The sequence below is a fragment of the Molossus molossus genome, unplaced genomic scaffold, assembly GCF_014108415.1.
Source record: "Molossus molossus isolate mMolMol1 unplaced genomic scaffold, mMolMol1.p scaffold_m16_p_3, whole genome shotgun sequence".
Classification (NCBI taxonomy): Eukaryota; Metazoa; Chordata; class Mammalia; order Chiroptera; family Molossidae; genus Molossus; species Molossus molossus.
This window is the reverse complement of record NW_023425366.1, coordinates 112,450,645-112,466,858: the sequence shown is the minus strand read 5'-3', so window position 1 is coordinate 112,466,858 and position 16,214 is coordinate 112,450,645. Positions and strand designations below refer to the sequence as shown.

Below are 16,214 nucleotides of genomic sequence, written 5' to 3'. Positions count from 1 at the left end.
GATGGATACACAAGGGCTCATCATATATTATTCTATCTACTTTTTAATTTTTTTAATCCTCACCCAAGGACATTTTTCCATTTATTTTCAGACAGAGTTGGAGGAGAGATAGAGAGTGAGAGAGAAACATCGACATGAGAGAGACACATCAATTGGTTGCCTCCCACATGACCCCGACCAAGGCCAAAGACCTAACCATGTGATGAAGGCATGTGTCCTTGACCAGAATCGAACCCACGACTCTTTGGTCTTTGGGCCAACATTCTAACCAATGAGCCAAACCAGCCAGGGCCTATTCTCTCTATTTTTTTTTTTCTTTTTTATCCTCACCCGAGGACACCCTTCCATTTTTTGTTCAGGTAGAGTGGGAGGGAGAGAGAGAAACAGAGAGAGAGAGAGAAACATCGATGCGAAAGGAACACATCAAGTGGCTGCCACCCGCACGACTGACCAGAGCCGGGGACAAAATGCACCCTTAGCGGGAACCGAATCCGGGTCTCTCAGGACCGCAGGCCAACGCTCCAACTGCTGAGCCAAACCGGCCAGGGCCTCTCTATTTTTTTATGTGCTGGAAATTTTCCATAATAAAAGTATTTCTTTGAATGTCACCAAGTAGCTTAAAAAAATAAAAAATAAGAAAACACAAAGTACCAATTAACCAAGACAAAACCAACAGCGATTCACTAAAGGTAATTTGACCATGGAGCTCAGTCTCCACTCAAAGCCTGTCACTTCCCAGATCCCACTGGGGGAAAGCCATGCCCGTCACCTGGCACCAGGGCCACCGCAGGCCTCTCGTTCTGTGCCACTCCACACCCTCTTCCTGTGGTTTTGGCCTCTTCACCCATGTAAACCAACACTACATTCCCTCAGCCCTACAGATATCTTAGCTCAAAAACAATTCACCTGGTGAATATGTGTGTGTTTTCAGCCCAAGTACTACAGATAAGCAAGGCAATATGGATTTCAAATGCCACTCAGTCTTTCTGGCTCGAGTTTTCTCATTTGGAAGAGACGAGAGCGCGCAGGAGACATTTAGCCGTTTGTGACAACAAAACAGAAATCAGCAAAAGGCTCAGTGTTATTATTGTGAAACCTGCTGTCCAGAGGAAAATTCAGGAGCTGTCAAAACAATACCAAGTCTGGCAGCCTTGAGGAGCCTGTTCCGAGGAGGGAAAGGCCCAGGTTGTAAACTGGCGTCTGGTCCTCCCTGGGCCAATGTCCCTGGCTCTGTGCTAGATGCAGCCTCGGGGCAGGCTCGTGGAAGGCCGGCTTCTTCTGGATCAGGAGTTCTTGAACTCAACTCTAGAGCACAGCCCTGTAGGGCATCTCCTCTGACAAACTCCCCACCCTCAGGCCCCCAGATGAGGTACCCTCCTCTATATTCCCACAGCCCTCCAAACCTCCCCAGATGTAGGTGCATCACTCTGAGGCCAGTCTCCAGCTAGATTCTGAGTTACATTAAAGCAAATAATTTGATCACATATATAACTACCGAACATTTTGGCCCAGGATACAGACTCAATCAATGTTTGAAGAATGAATACATTAATAAACCAATAAATTAATGAATTCTAAGCAGGTCTACGAATGGGGTTCAGAAGATCTGTGAGCCCCTAAAACATCACATGATATTGAATGCATGCTTATGAAGGTGGATTCCTCTGGGAGGGTCCATTACTTTTATTAGTGTATAAAGTGATTATGACTATCCCCCAAATCACCCCAAATTATCTTAAATTCCTCAGGCAAGTATGTGGGTCTAGCTTTGAGGTACCAGTGATCTTCAGAAGGGATCTTATATTCTAAAATGAGTTTTTATTTTGCTTTGGGAAAACAGGCACAGTTGGGGAGAACAGAAAATCATGCACCTCTTTCAGGTCAGTGAGATTTAAAAGAAGAAAAAATACCAACTTCAACATAAATCACAAATGGAAACAAACTATCCTTCCAATTTCATTGTTTTCTTTGAATGGGTAACATGCTCACCTCCTGTGGAAAAGAACACGTGTCTGAGGATTTGCTGTGCATTAATTGAGCAAATATTCTTTCTCTGAATGCTGTAGGCTATTATTTGGTGGTTGTTTTTTTTTTTTTTTACTCCGCACATGATTACCTCTTTCTCATAAATAAATCATTAGAAAGAACATATCCATTTCCCTCATATGGAACACTATAAAATCTGAATGGAAAGACAAAGGACTTGGAAAGCAATTTCGGGTTTTGCTTTTCCCTGGAAGGTGTGAGGTGGAAATTAGGGAAAGTAGATAAACACAGAATAGTCCCCAGAGCAGTTTCTGCCATAAACAAATGTTCAAAACACAGGGGAGTAGAAGAGACAAAAAAGGAATAATTTGACAACTGAAAAATCAGAGCGGGTTCAGGCTACCTCTTTAGAATACAAAAGTATTACTACAGTAAAATGTGCAAAAAAATGTGAATGTACTTTTAATAAGTAAGCATGATGAACTGGATGCAACCGCAAATACTTCTCATTTGGAGATCGTTGGCAATTATTCTAAACGTCGTCTCCTGGAGATGTCTTCTCAGCCAAAAACACTTCCACTAGTAAATATGATGCCGGATGACCTACTTATGTTTATATTTATATATGTGTGTGAGAGTTGATATATACATAGGTCTTGTGCTTTTCAAATATCATCTACCCTTCAGGATGATGTAAAGTCCTTTGGGGATTTGAGGCGATGATGCAGGGCTCATAAATTCCTCCCCCATGCCAGGCAAATTTAAACTGAATTACTCATACACTTGCAGTTTAAAGTGAGGATGTTGGTTTTCAGCCAAATCTAAGAGCCTAAAGTACCAGGGCTTGGAGACTTACAAAAAAATTTTTTTTTTCCTCAAGGATTCGAGATGTGCAGAGTCTCTGCATTAAATAGGACCTCACAGGTGGCCCAGTCCCTTCTTGCCAATGGGATCCCAGCTTCTCCAACCTGTTCCTGACAGATGGGCAGTCACTCATAGCTCAGCCACATCTGACAGATATTTATTATTCTGTGAAACATCACAATTTTCTATTAGAGACTGAATTGCCAAAGCTTATTTCCAGTATCGAGCTGAAACTTTACTCCTTATAATTTCATCCTCTGGCCTCACTTCTGTCCCCAGAACAAAAAATTATTAAGACTAAACCTTCTACCCCTATTAGCCTATGAGTGGCTGAACATAGCTCTCATATTCTCTCTCTGAGCTTTCTCTTCTCTGGGCTAAACTTACCTAAATATGTCTTCTGAGACTCTCATCATACGTCATTTAGATCCTACCCAATCCTGGAGGCCCTTCTCTTGGACACACTGCAGTTTTTGTTGATGTTTGTTTGTTTAAATCCTCACCCAAGGATGTTTTTCCATTTATCTTCAGATAGAGTAGGGGAGGGGGGAGAGAGAGAGAAACATCAACACAAGAGACACATCGATTGGCTGCCTCCCGAAGGACCCCAACCAGGGCCAGGGACGAACCACAACCAAGGTACATGACCTTGATGGGAATCGAAGCTGCGACTCTTTGGTCCACAGGCTGATGCTCTAAGCCAAACCGGCCAGGGCCACACTGCAGTTTTTCAACATCCATCTTTAAATCTTACCTCACTGCCCCCACAAGAACTAAGTCAAGTACACAGGTAGTGTTGCTGAAGACATCTTCCACTGTACCACTTGGCCATCACTTCTACGCCCTAACAGAAGCAAATTTTGCTTCAGTGGCAATTATCCATCTTGGAGAAGTCTCCTGATTGTTATTCTCTACCAGTGATGTTCAAGGGGTGGCATGTGACCCGTTTCTGGCCAATGAATGTAAAGGAAATCTACTCTAATGAAAGGATAGAGGACCGAGAAGAAAGCTTCTTTTCTATCCCCTTTTCTTCCTGTTTTGAATGCTGGCCTGTGAAGATGTGATGGCCGGAAAGAAGCAGCCATCTAGTGACCAATATAAACCAGCAGCTGAGGAAGGCAAAACAAAAGAATAAAAAGGATCTGAGTCCTTGATGGGTTACTGAGTCACTGCATCAGACCTGGGGCCCCTTGTTAAACAGCAAAACTACATAGCTTAACGCTTTAAGCCACTGTTGGTCCAATATCCTGTTATTTGCAGCTGGAAGCACTTACCTCAATATAAAAGGTACAAGGGAGTTATCACCACTCTGGATTTGGACATTATCTTTCTAGAAATGCGGACTTCACTCTTTTAAGAGCTATATCACTACTTAGAATCTGAGGAGCATCTGCTCAATGCAAAACAATAAGCAAATAATAAACACAACCCCTGTGACTGGGGTTCACAACCTCAAATGCCTGAGGAGACTGTGCAGTTAACATAAATCTGTGAATCTGGCTGGATGTGAAATAGCAGCAAGTGAAGAGGCTTCACGTGAACTTGACAATGCATCCCTCATCTAGGCATTAAAATTCATGCATTTTATTTTATTTATAATTTTTCTTTATTGATTTTAGAGAGAGAGAGGAAGGGAGAGGGAGAAAGAGATAGAAACATCAATGAGAGAGAACATCGATTGGCTGCCTCCTGCATGCTCCCCCCACTGGAGATCAGACCCACAACCTGGGCATGTGTCCTGACTGGGAATCGAACCGGTGACCTCTTGGTGCATGGGTCGATGCTCAACCACTGAGCCACAGCGCCTGGGCAAAAATTCAAGCATTTTAAATACTCTGGTGGTAAATAAAATACTAAAGCACCTATGAGCCAGATTCAGGAAGCAGTTCACCAGTTCATGACCCTTGCAAAAATCATTCTCAGGTGAGTTGTAAAACCACATCTCCCCCTTCCTGCAAGAGTGTAAATTCTTCCTAAACCCTCAGTGCAGTCTGTAGTAGGAGTTCATCACTTCAATCTGAAAAGGAAGTTTTGAATTCTAATTCCACTATCCAACATCTTAATCATTTTAGCGATGACAACCAAACTATTAATATCAAAATCTGTTGTCTCTTTTGACTCCAAGCCCCTTCCCTAAACCAAGGGCATCAGAATGATTAACCTGAAAGGGTAATAAAATAAGAGCAGAAGAATAATCCCCCAAAGACCGGGATTCTGGTTGCGTGACTAAACAAACCACTGCAAAGATCAGGACCTTTATTTTCTCATCTGTACTTCGAGATTCTTGAACCTGGGGCTGCCAGGTTCCCCCCGCCATCACTGAGTTACTTAATCCTTGGCAGAGATCAAATGAAAACTATATATGTCCACACCCTAAAGCCCTAAGCCCAGTGCAAACATACGATGCAATCGGAGGTATTTGCTGCAAAGGTCACTGAGGCAACTCTTTCCTTACAGACACTTCTACATTAGCCATAATTAATCTACAGTTTGCCAGGATAAAGCTCATGGCAAGTCCAAAGAACTCAAAGGAAGCTTGTGGTTGTCCCAGTTAAGAAAATATGAGTCACTTTATGTGGGACTCTCCACTGCTAAGGGTTCTGTGGAATTTAGCCCCAGTTTCTTGAAGGGGATTTCCTCCTCACCATCATTTTTTTTTCTGGTTATTAAAAAGTGCGTGTACATTGGAGAAAAATAGAAACTACAGAATACAGACACAGTACATAGCATTTCTGTGACAAGTATTTATTATTATAAGTCAAGCCCTGAGCTACATACTTTGTATTCATTATCTCATTTAACTCACACAACTCTGTGAAATGGGTGCAATTATTGTTCCCATTTTAAAGATGAAGACACCAAGGCTCAGAGCCATTAAGGAACTTCCCCATGATCATCACCCAGCCGGAAGTGATGGAGTCTGAATTTAAACCCAGACACTCTAACTTGAGATCCAACTTATTAACCATGCTATAACGACATTTTTTTTAATTTAAAAAAAAATTCAAACAGCTATCAGTTTACCACCTGAAGACAACCACTGCTCATATTTAGGTACATTTCTTGCCAGCTTTTTCTTGAAGGCCATACATTTTTCAGAGCGGAAAGGGGACTTAGACATGATGTCACCCAAACCCTCGTTTCACAGGAGAGCCCAAGATACAGAGAGGCGAAGGGCCTTTCTAGAAGCCACACTGCCATCTGGAAATGGAATTTATATCCTCAGACTCTTTGTCTAAGGTTTTCTGGCATCTTCTGGCTCTAGTTGGTTGGTAGTGGCTTCCTGGGGTCCTGTGTTGAGAAGGACTGAAGGCCTGCGGGCCAAAAGGACAAAATGCTACAGAAGATTCATGATGGCGACAGTGGACACAGCAGCGTGGCCGTGTGCACACCTTGAATTCACCACCTACCATGGAGCAGCCCCTGGGAGGGGAGGGAATGCCCAGGCAAGGCCTCCTGACAGACAATAGCCATCTTCTTCACCTGCATCAAGGATCTCAAACCCAGTGCCCCCAGAACCAAGCCCATGACACCAATGAGTGGAGTGGGCAAGTTGAGGCCTAAAGACAGAAGGGAAAGAGCACCCCCCTGTCTGAGGGGGAGGGATGCTGTTTGTCTTCAGCCAGCCATTGCCACGAGAAAACCCTGGTGTGATCAGGCCTTCTGATTTTTTTCAAAGAAGCATGGAATTCGAATTTTTAAAAAATGGCATGTCTTTAAATGTTGACAACTAACACTAAAATGTTGGCAAGCAATTCAAATTTGAATAATAAAGAGAGGTGCTGGACAAATGAAACATACCAGTTAACAACTGGTTACTCTCCTTGGCAAGATGGCCTTAGCAGAAGCCACCAACTCTTACTACAAACCCGAAATTCTATTTGTCTCTTTTCCCTTCCTCCTCATCTCTCCTCCCTCATCTCCACCCCATCACTATACTTAGAGAAGCATTTTCCACCTGAGGCTACCAAAAAGAAGATGAGCACGCCCCCTCGAAATTCACCAGCCCATAGCTATTAAGGGTCCACGTGATTACCAATGGCCCCCAGGGGCCATTTGGAAAGTTAGTCATGCCTCTCAGTGATGCCTGTTGCTCTCCAATGACTTATGTGAGGAGGAGTGGGTGACTGCATTTGACATGCCTCATGGAGTAGGCTAAATATAGGCCTCCCCACTCAGGAACTACCTGACGCCTCTGGAGTAGGAGCTGAGTGAGCTCCACCAACATTCTGATGTGCATGTCTGCCCTTGCCATGAGCTTTCTGCATTTAAGGGAATAGCCTGTCTTTCACATCCAAACTCCAGTGCTGCCAGGCTACAGGGCACCAACTTCCCCCTCCTGCTGGTGAGCTGTTACTCAGCAGGGCTACATGGACTTTTGTATGGAACCCCCCAATTTCTGTTAATCCCCTAGATGGCTAGTAATTATCTTCCCACTGCAGAGAAGAGGAGACTTGGCACACACCTATGAGAGCAGGCAGCATTTAGGGAACAAACGCTGCATGGAAAGCCCTGAACTGTGCACAGTGTGGTGATTTCACCGGGAAACTGCAGCAAGTTGGCAACAGGACCAATGACTCCATTTGTTCAATCAACGAACATACACCAAGTAACAAATGCAAGGAGCAAGATCAGCACAAGGTGCCAGAAACAACACCCATGTGAACTAGAAATTAACCTTACCAGAGGTAGAAAAAAGAATAGTTAAAATAACTGTGGTACAAATAGAATACTCTGAAGCCACTTAAAATCATGTTTGAGAAGTCTACTTACTTAATGATAAGGGAAAATTCCAAGAGTGCATAATCAAATTTGAAAAAAAAAAAAAGCAGGTTGTGAAACATAACTGAGTCAAAATTAGAGTGAACACACTCAGTCACCGCCCTCTTTTGCTCCTAAAACATACAATTTATAGATAAATCTTTAGATATTTTCAATTTTACATAGCACTGCTTGGAAGTAAGAAAAGGGAATCACATATCAAAAATAGAGAGGATGCCCTAAAAATAAATGAATCAAAAGATGGGACTCTACAATTTTTTTTTTTTATCCTCACCCATGGACACTTTTGCATTTATCTTCAGATAGAGCGGGAGGCGGAGAGGGAGGAAGAGAGAGAGAGAAACATCGACATGAGAGAGACACATAGAGTGGTTGCCACTCATATGACCCCAACCGGGGCGGGGGACAAACTGCAACGGAGGTACGTGCCCTTAGCGGGAACCAAACCTGGGTTTCTCTGGTCCGTGGGCCAACGCTCTAACTGCTGAGCCAAACCGGCCAGAGCAGGACTCTACAATTTCATGTAGAAACCAAAGCCACATGGTCCATGGAGGGATGGGTCGATTATGAGCCACAGGAGCAGAAGTTCCAACATCCACCAGGGGATAAGGGACAGAACTGGACCCAGAACCATGTTGCTAGCTGTGAATGGGGTTGAAACATCTGCACCATCCACCATGAGTCATAGCCAAAAAGGATGCCCCTGTCTGTGTCAAGGATCCAAAATGAGCCCATGTAGATGAGACAGGGACCCAAGTCTGCACCCTAAGGTATGTGATAAGAGAGCTCTGATACGAGCTGTTGATATGGGGTCTGGTTTAAAACCACACACCCTTACAGATAGAGGGCAAAAGAATACATAAAACTGCCTAAAAATAAGTTACAAACAAAAATTAGAGAATCCATGAGTACATCCAATGATCAGACTCGCAAAATGGAAGAATTCATACCTAAAGAAACAAAGATGCTAGAGCAATCAGAGAAGGACTTTATGATAAGTATTTTTTAAATCCTCAAAGGGACAGAGGAGGGATTTACATCCACAAGGGAAGAAGAGTTTTTAATAAAACAAAAAAAGCAGGAAAGTATGAAAAAGACTAGTTATTTATCTAGGAAATAAACCATCGTGAAAATTAAAAACTTAACAGATAGGCAAAACAATAGACCAGACACAAATAAAAAGAGCTGGTTAACTGCAGTATAGAATTGAGGAAAGCCTCCCAAACATAGCACAGAGAAATAGAGAACTTGGGGGAGGGGTTTAAGATACACGGAGGATTGATGGAGAACCTACATGTGAAGAGAATAGAAATAATGTTGGAGAGGAACCATCTGACAGATAATGGCTGGGATTTTTTCCGGAATTAAAGAAAAAAACTTGATCTTCTGACAAAGAAAGCCCATAGAGTTCAAAGTACAGTAAACATAACCATATGGACGGAATAACCCTGAATTTATAACTATAAATAGAGTTTGAAAGAAAATAAACCCAAGTGTCAACAGTAGTTGCTCCTGATAAGATTCAGAGGGAGATTTTCATTTTCTTCTTTAAACTTTAATGGACTTTCTAGATACTCTACAATAAAAAGACGTTTTTATAAACTGTCTTTGGAGGAGTATTTGTTATTTCAAATACACATATACACATAAACACACTTTAAAAGAAAATCGGTCCTCAAGGAACTTACACTCTAGTAGAGGAGATGGTATGATAGAAGTAACATCTAAAACAAAACCCATGCATGAACCCACATGGACAGGTGGAGTTAACGTCTATGCCTTGGAGCAGTTAGAAATAGCGGCACAGGGAAGGGGGAGGTGTGGACAATGAGCAGAAACGTAAAGGTCTAGTGCATATGCTGGATTTACTAGGAGCCATTACTGCAACAGCACGTATTCCTTTCGGACGGAATCAAAAGGGCCAAACCAAAATGTGGTTAGAATTTATCTACACCAAGCATTATTCCCACCTCTAACTTAATTATATCTCAAGACCACCCACTGATAGAAGCAAAAAGTAACATCCTCACTGCAAATTCAATTAACACCACAAAAATCTGTCACTTGACACATTTCAATTATTATGAAATTTTGTTCTTTTTTCATGGGCCAAGGAGACTGAGGGAAAGGTAAAAATGGTAGGGAGGGGTATTCAATTTAACGGATAAACAAACTAAGTACTGTTATTATCCACAGGGGCACTATCATGTTACCAATTTAGAAGCGAAAATACAGTTATGTTCTGGGCTTTACCAAGTGAACATCATCATTAGGGGGAAATAGGCCTTGTCAGTTTGGGGAGATTCAGACTTTGGGGCCATAACACCACTGGCACACCCAACCAAGCAAGGTGGGGTTTCAGGCAACGTCCAGTGACTGCTTCATCGGAGCCCAACAAAATGCATTCAGCATTCAGCTCCAAAAGAAACAGGTGGCAAAGGCACTAGCCAACTTGTGTTACTAATGGAAAGAAGGGCTGTTCATATCCCATTCATTTTTGTTTTTTAACACATCTAGGTTTTCCAAAATACCACTCTTTAACCCACCCCTTCTCAACATCACCTCCACATCCCACACATTGGACCCAACATATACCCTAAGATTGTCTCCACTGATGTATTTGATTCCCTGACATCAAGACCAACTCAGAAAACCCCAACAGTGAGGAATATCCAGTTTCATCTCCCGTGTGCCATTTTCTGATTCCCTTTTCTCCTTTACTCTTTTTGTTTTTAATCCTCACTTGAGGATGAGTTTTTTTTATTGATTTTTAGACAGAGAGGAAGGGTGGGAGAGAGACAGAGAGAAACATCAATGTGAGAAAAAAACATCAGTCGGTTGCCTCCCCCACACGCCACCACTGGGATTGAACCTGCAACCTAGGCATGTGCCCTGCCTGAGAATCAAACCTGCAACCTTTTAGTATATGGGAAGATGCTCCAACCAACTGAGCCAGCCGGCCAGGGCATCCCTTTTCTTCTTTACTATTAAGTGAGGTCACACTCTTGTCCAATCCCCAGAAGGCAATTTTATTCCATAGGAGAGGAGGATGCTTCCTCCCATAGTCCTTGGACCTCTCAAAACTCCCTTTCTGATGCCCTGTTCAAGAGAGGAGCAACTGCTGCTGTGGTAAGTTAGGGCCTGGCATTCACAGGGGAGGGTCACTGCATATCAAGAGGGTGCTCAGCTATGAGCCCATTCTCTGTTCCTGCCGCCCTGCCTGCAGTCGGATGTATGAGTCAGGAGAAAGCCTGAACCACACACCTGCCAGCTCGGACACCTCAGCCTGAGCCTCAAGCCACCTTCTCCAGTTCAGCTTTTCCCAGATTTCTCCACTGCTTGTGCTGAACCCTAGTCAATCCAGAAATTTTACTTTCAATACGGCTACTGTTTTCTGTGTATTACTCCTTCGGTCAAAACTTCAGAAGGGAAGAGGGACTGGTGGTGATATTTAGATCCCAAAATCACACTCCGAATCCCTGCTGGAAACTGCTGTCCTCCCCCTTCCTAATGTCTTCATCAGAGGCTGATCACTCAGCTGGTTTCTCGATGCACCGCTCTCTAGGCACCTTTTCATGACCCAGTACTTTCCATAAAATAAAATTCTCGGACCCTCCTGAAGATGAGATGACAAAGATAGAGAACAGGCTTCACTTTGGTAGGATGTGAGATCACAGCTTGAGACCAAAAAAAAAAAAAAAGAGAGAGATGCAGTTCCATCACCCACTGTGTGGTCTTGGCCAAGTCTAACTACTTTATGCTTCAGTCACTTTACCTGAAAGTTACAAAATGCTCTTGCGGACTCTCAGCCCCCTCCAGTTCTGAAGTGGCCCATACATACATTGGTGGCAGGGCATATCTACTTCCTACTTTTTTCATCCCAGAAAAGAACCCCAAAGCTGAGAAGTGTCTGGGAAATGCTCACCCGCACATAGGAATTTTGCTAGCCTGCAAACCATTGAAAATGAATGTTTAATAAGATACTGCATCAGTTATGTACTTGGGCTGAATGTACTGCAGCCCAGGAGACCTGAAAGAATTAATACAGTTCCCAAAGGAGCCGGTGGGAATTGCTGAGGCAGAGACAGAATCTGATTTGATGAATACAGAACTGCTTTGAGCATCAGAAGGAAAGCGCTATGACAAATCTGCTCGCTCTGTTAGGATGTCTCCGGCTACCTAAGGAACACGCTTCAAGAAGGTCTCAGGACTGGAGACCATGGCGCACAAGTAAACTTACCCTGTCCTCCCCTTTCCGGCCCCCAATCCCTTGCTGGGGCTTAGACAGAGGTACAGGGCACCCACAATTCTAATTCTTCCTTTTTGTCTCACTCCCCTCTTTGCTTCTTCCTTTTGTCCTTCTGGCTGTTTCTGTCCTTCCACTTCTGCACAGTTCTCAAACCAGGCCCTCATAACATCTCACTCATATCTTTAAGTCTCTCTTCCCTCTTCTCCCAACCAACACTCCCATCTGGTCCACAGAAAGATCCTCCTTCTCATTCTAAGCCAAGAAATGTGGACACACCTTCCTTCATTTTGACACTCTCAGACTTCAGTGTCAAAACCCATCCTTGCAGGCCAACCCCTCCGTCAGAGGCCGGGGAAACCCTGCTAGCTCCACCCAGGACAAGCAGGGAAGGGTCGGCCTCCACGCTCAGGGTCTGCAGTCATTCTCTCCTCTCACACCCACTCCCTTAGAGGAACACTCTCATGCGGACTTTAGCCCAGGGCTTCTCAAATTTCCCACCCCTCTTGTTGCATTTCTCTACTCTTTTGTCTTTTACCTAAAAACTTTGCATTTTGTTCCACAACACACCCACGTTGATTTTTGAAACAGTTTTAGTCACCACAAGAGGGGGAAAAAAAAAAAGAGCATTTTCCACAAAACAACCTGGCAAAATTGATATAGGAATACAAGCCCATATTCCTAGGTGGCCCCAGGCTTGCATCTGTACACTACTTAGAAATCTCCAATCATCCCACCACACTATCCTACTTCTGAGTTTTCCGAGTTCTTCCTGGCACACCCAGAGCGCCTCTGAGTACCCCACTTTCAGACCCAAGACAAAAAAGTATTTCCATTCATTTCTGGTTTGGAGAGGTAGGACCTGGTTCTCACCAGGGTCAGTGACCACGACCCCCTTTCTCAGCAAGGCAGATACCAGGGACTCCCGAAGACCTTTGGTGGCTGTCCTACGACTGGCATATTCCGGAGTCCTGGCAGCCCATCACCTCCCGGCCTTACCTTGTCAGCCATGATCATAGATGCGCCCCCGTGGATGCCCAAGATGGGGATGAAAGTCTGTGAGGAGATAAAATCCAGCATCTGGGCCACGGCCTCCTGGTCGGTGTCGTCCCCAAACACGAGGCCGTGGATGCGCGCCCCGGACATGAGGTCGCACACATGTGTGATGAGGCTCTTGGGGTCGGTGCGATTCATCAGTAGTGCTACCACGTTCACGTCCAGGGGCAGCCCAGCCGCCTGCTCCGGGCCCCACAGGGTTCGCAGTTCACGCTCCGTCACGTCGTGGCTGTGACCCAGCAGCACCGCGATGTTCAGCGCCGGGGTACCCTTCTCCGCCGCCGCACCCTGCGCCGGACCGCGGCAGACCAGAAGCGCCGGCAGCACCAGCAGGGTCCAATAGCCCAGTCTGCCCATAGTCGCCACTTATGGTCTCTGCAAGGTGGAGAGGGAGAGTCGGCCGCGGTGAGCGAGGGTTCCAGACGAAAGAAATTGTTGACCCTGCCCCTTGCTCTACCAGCCAGGTAGAGAGCCCACCCGCAGCGCAAGCTGCCAGAGTCACCTACTTCATTCTCTATCCCCGACGCCATCCACGTCCCTAGACCCATCTCCAACTCGATGCAACTTCAATCAGAGCTTATTCTCCATCCCCGGCGGTAAATCCATCTTCGCCTCTACCCTTCTGCTCATCCCACTGTCTCCAGCCTCTTCTCCATGCCCGACTCTGCCCACATCTCCCACCGCATCCACCAAGTCAGCTGCAGACCCCCGCCCCTGAGCGTAGGTGCGCAGAGCAAACCTTCCACCCACTCCTCTCCCACGCCGGCTAGAGCGGACCAAGTTACGGACCCCGCCCCCTGCTCATAAGGAGCGAACTACAGACCAGCCTCGGAGTGCGGAGGCGGCACAGCGACAAGGCAATCCTGCTCCAGTACAGAGGCGGGTTGATTGACCCCGCCCCCTGCGAACGCGTGGGATGCTGCACAGACCTGGCTCTCCGCCGCACCCGCTGCAGACCCCGCTCCTCTCCTGCAGGGCACACCCCAAGCGCATGGGAGTGAGAACGCTCTCTCGTGCGCTCCAGGCTGCGGGGCGCCTGAGGGAACTTAGGGCCCGCCCCTCCTAGCACCAAGGGGCCCTGAAGAAAGTGGCCCCAGGACCCGGCCCCTACAAGCGCGCGCTCACACACGCGCGCTCACACACACATCCTCTTTCACGCGCGCCGTGTGCAATGCAGAATTTCGGAGAGGAGGCTCGTCCTGCCAAGGACTTGCGCATGGGAGCTGGCAAAAAACGTGCGTGGGGTTAAAGGTAGGCTCCCAAACAGCTCTCCGACCCACGTGAACTGTACAGCCCTTCCCCAGACTTTCCACTCTAGGTCCTGTTACCAAGTCTTAGGTGCACGTGGGCAGTGGGGCTCTACAAGCTCACAGGCATGAGCGCATTTCTGCGCACATCCGCAGGCCGCTGTAGTGGTGCCCACGGCCATCCGGAGTCCGCCCATGGGCTCAGGCGGTATACAAATATGCACCGCGCCAGGTGCACAGCCGCGCGTGCCTGCAAACACCAGCACAGTCGTGCACGCGTGCACAGGCGCGCGCCCCTCGGGCCGGGCGCTGCCAGAACCAGGGGAAGTTGGGGCGAACTCGCACCGACCTCAGCGCTCTACCAGAGAACACTGCGGTGTCGCAGCGCCCCCTGGTGCTCTTCCCTCGCCTAGCTACCGATGCTCCCTCTCCCGCTTTCTCTCTCCCTCTCTCCCTAGATCTTTCTCCCGCTCTGGCTCCGGTCGTCTTCCTTCTACCCATCCCGCCAAGCCCAGGTCTCCCGCTGGGACGTACCTGTAGCCGGAGAAGGTCGAGGATGCAGTGGGGCGCGCTGCGCGCACGAGCATCTCGGCCGCCTCAGCAGCCACCGGGTTTAGCGGGTTCCCGCATGCTGCGGCCCCCGCGCGCTCCCCTGGCTGTCCCGCGCTGTCCGCATCGCCCCCACGGGGGGCGGCTATCCCAGCCGGAGGCTCTGCAGCAGGGCTCTATGGGGACGGTGAAGAAACGGAGAGGCAGGGTCAGCCCACGGGTCGGGGGAGCGGGGCTGGTGGGGGACAGGGGGCGGTCAGGCCGCAATCTGCAATGTTCACAGCCCCTCTGTGCACACAAGGGGTTCGACCGGAGAGGGAAAGCTGAAGCTCCGTGACCGAGACGCCCCCAGACCGGTCCTATATGGAGAGCTCAGCTCCAGAGAGCACAGGAGAACCGGAGCCCCAGTTTGTCCACCCACGAGAAGCTAACTGGGCACCTCCACCCTCACCCCCTACCACCTCCCCAGCGCCGGCTGCTGGGAGTTGTACGGCCAGGAGCTGCTGAACGAGGGGGATAGGGAGAGAAAGAAAAGAAAAGGGAATGGGGGGGGGGGGGTGAGGGGGGTATAGCTGAGTTTCTGATGAGCCGGCAGGAGGAGAGGGGGAGGGAAAAGGACTCGTGCTCCCGCGGTCCCAGATCCCCGAGGGAGGTGCGATCATTCCCATACAACGACTCTCGCGGTCTGCCGCCCCCTCCTACCCAGGCCTTCCGCCGTCCTCTTCCCAAAGGGGCCCCGCGTCCCGCGCCAACACTCACCGCAGCCTCTCTCCACATAGTTCTCAGCAGTGGCCGCTCCTGGTCATCTCCAGGGCTGATGGTTGCAGCCGCGACTCTCAGTGCTCACCCGGCCCCATGCTCAGGCTCAGCCTTCGGAGCCTCACTCAAAGAGCCAGAGCTTTCTGCCCCACTCCCGACAGCAGCTGCCCTGTCCTCTGAGCGCGCCCGAGAGACCTCTCCGCAGCCCAGGCTCGGGGCCGGTGTGTGTGAGGGCGAGTGTGTGTGAGAGAGAGTGTGGGAGCGCGCGCGCGCTTGTAGCCGGGGATCCCCGCGGTCCCCGGCCGAAAGAGGCGCGGGCGGGGGGAGGCAGCTCCCTCCAGGCCCTTCGCTGCGAGGCCAGCTCCGGGCCGCGCGTTCAGCTCCCCACTTCGCGGCGGGAGTCCCGAGAGCGTCTGACCACCCTGGTTCACAGCACGGGGAAAGCCGGGCTCCCAGAACGTGCTTCTGCTGCGTCGCCTCGGAAGAAGAGGAGGAGGAAGGCAGGGGCGCCTCCACGCCAACTTAGGGACTTGTTCCCAGTCGGTGAGACGCTGCAGCCCCCGCGCAAGCCAGAGAGGCTTGGAGCTTCGGCAGGCGAAGGCGTCTCCCGCCCTCAGCCGTTTTCCCCGGAGGCGGGCCGAGACAGACCCTGCAGTCCCTTGGCGGCGGCGCCGAGCGCTGCCACCCGCTCCCAGAGCGCACGGTGGAGACAAGGCCAGGATAGG

At 48.1% G+C, this 16,214-nt stretch overlaps 1 protein-coding gene across 2 annotated transcripts in view; it reads right to left on the bottom strand.

The window, feature by feature from the left end:
• Positions 1-15,739, bottom strand: part of GRIN2A (glutamate ionotropic receptor NMDA type subunit 2A) — a 385,539-nt gene extending 369,800 nt beyond the window's left edge. The window contains exons 1-3 of one of the 2 annotated variants that reach the window (XM_036279357.1): positions 15,490-15,739; positions 14,716-14,906; positions 12,878-13,309 (exon numbers count right to left, since the gene is read on the bottom strand). In XM_036279357.1, the coding sequence (XP_036135250.1) occupies positions 12,878-13,291 (414 nt within the window). In that variant the 5' untranslated portion in view covers positions 13,292-13,309; positions 14,716-14,906; positions 15,490-15,739. Of the gene's footprint in view, positions 1-12,877; positions 13,310-14,715; positions 14,907-15,489 lie in introns of those variants that run through there. The other variant, XM_036279358.1, reaches the window with a different exon arrangement.
• Between the last annotated feature and the right edge of the window lie 475 nt (positions 15,740-16,214).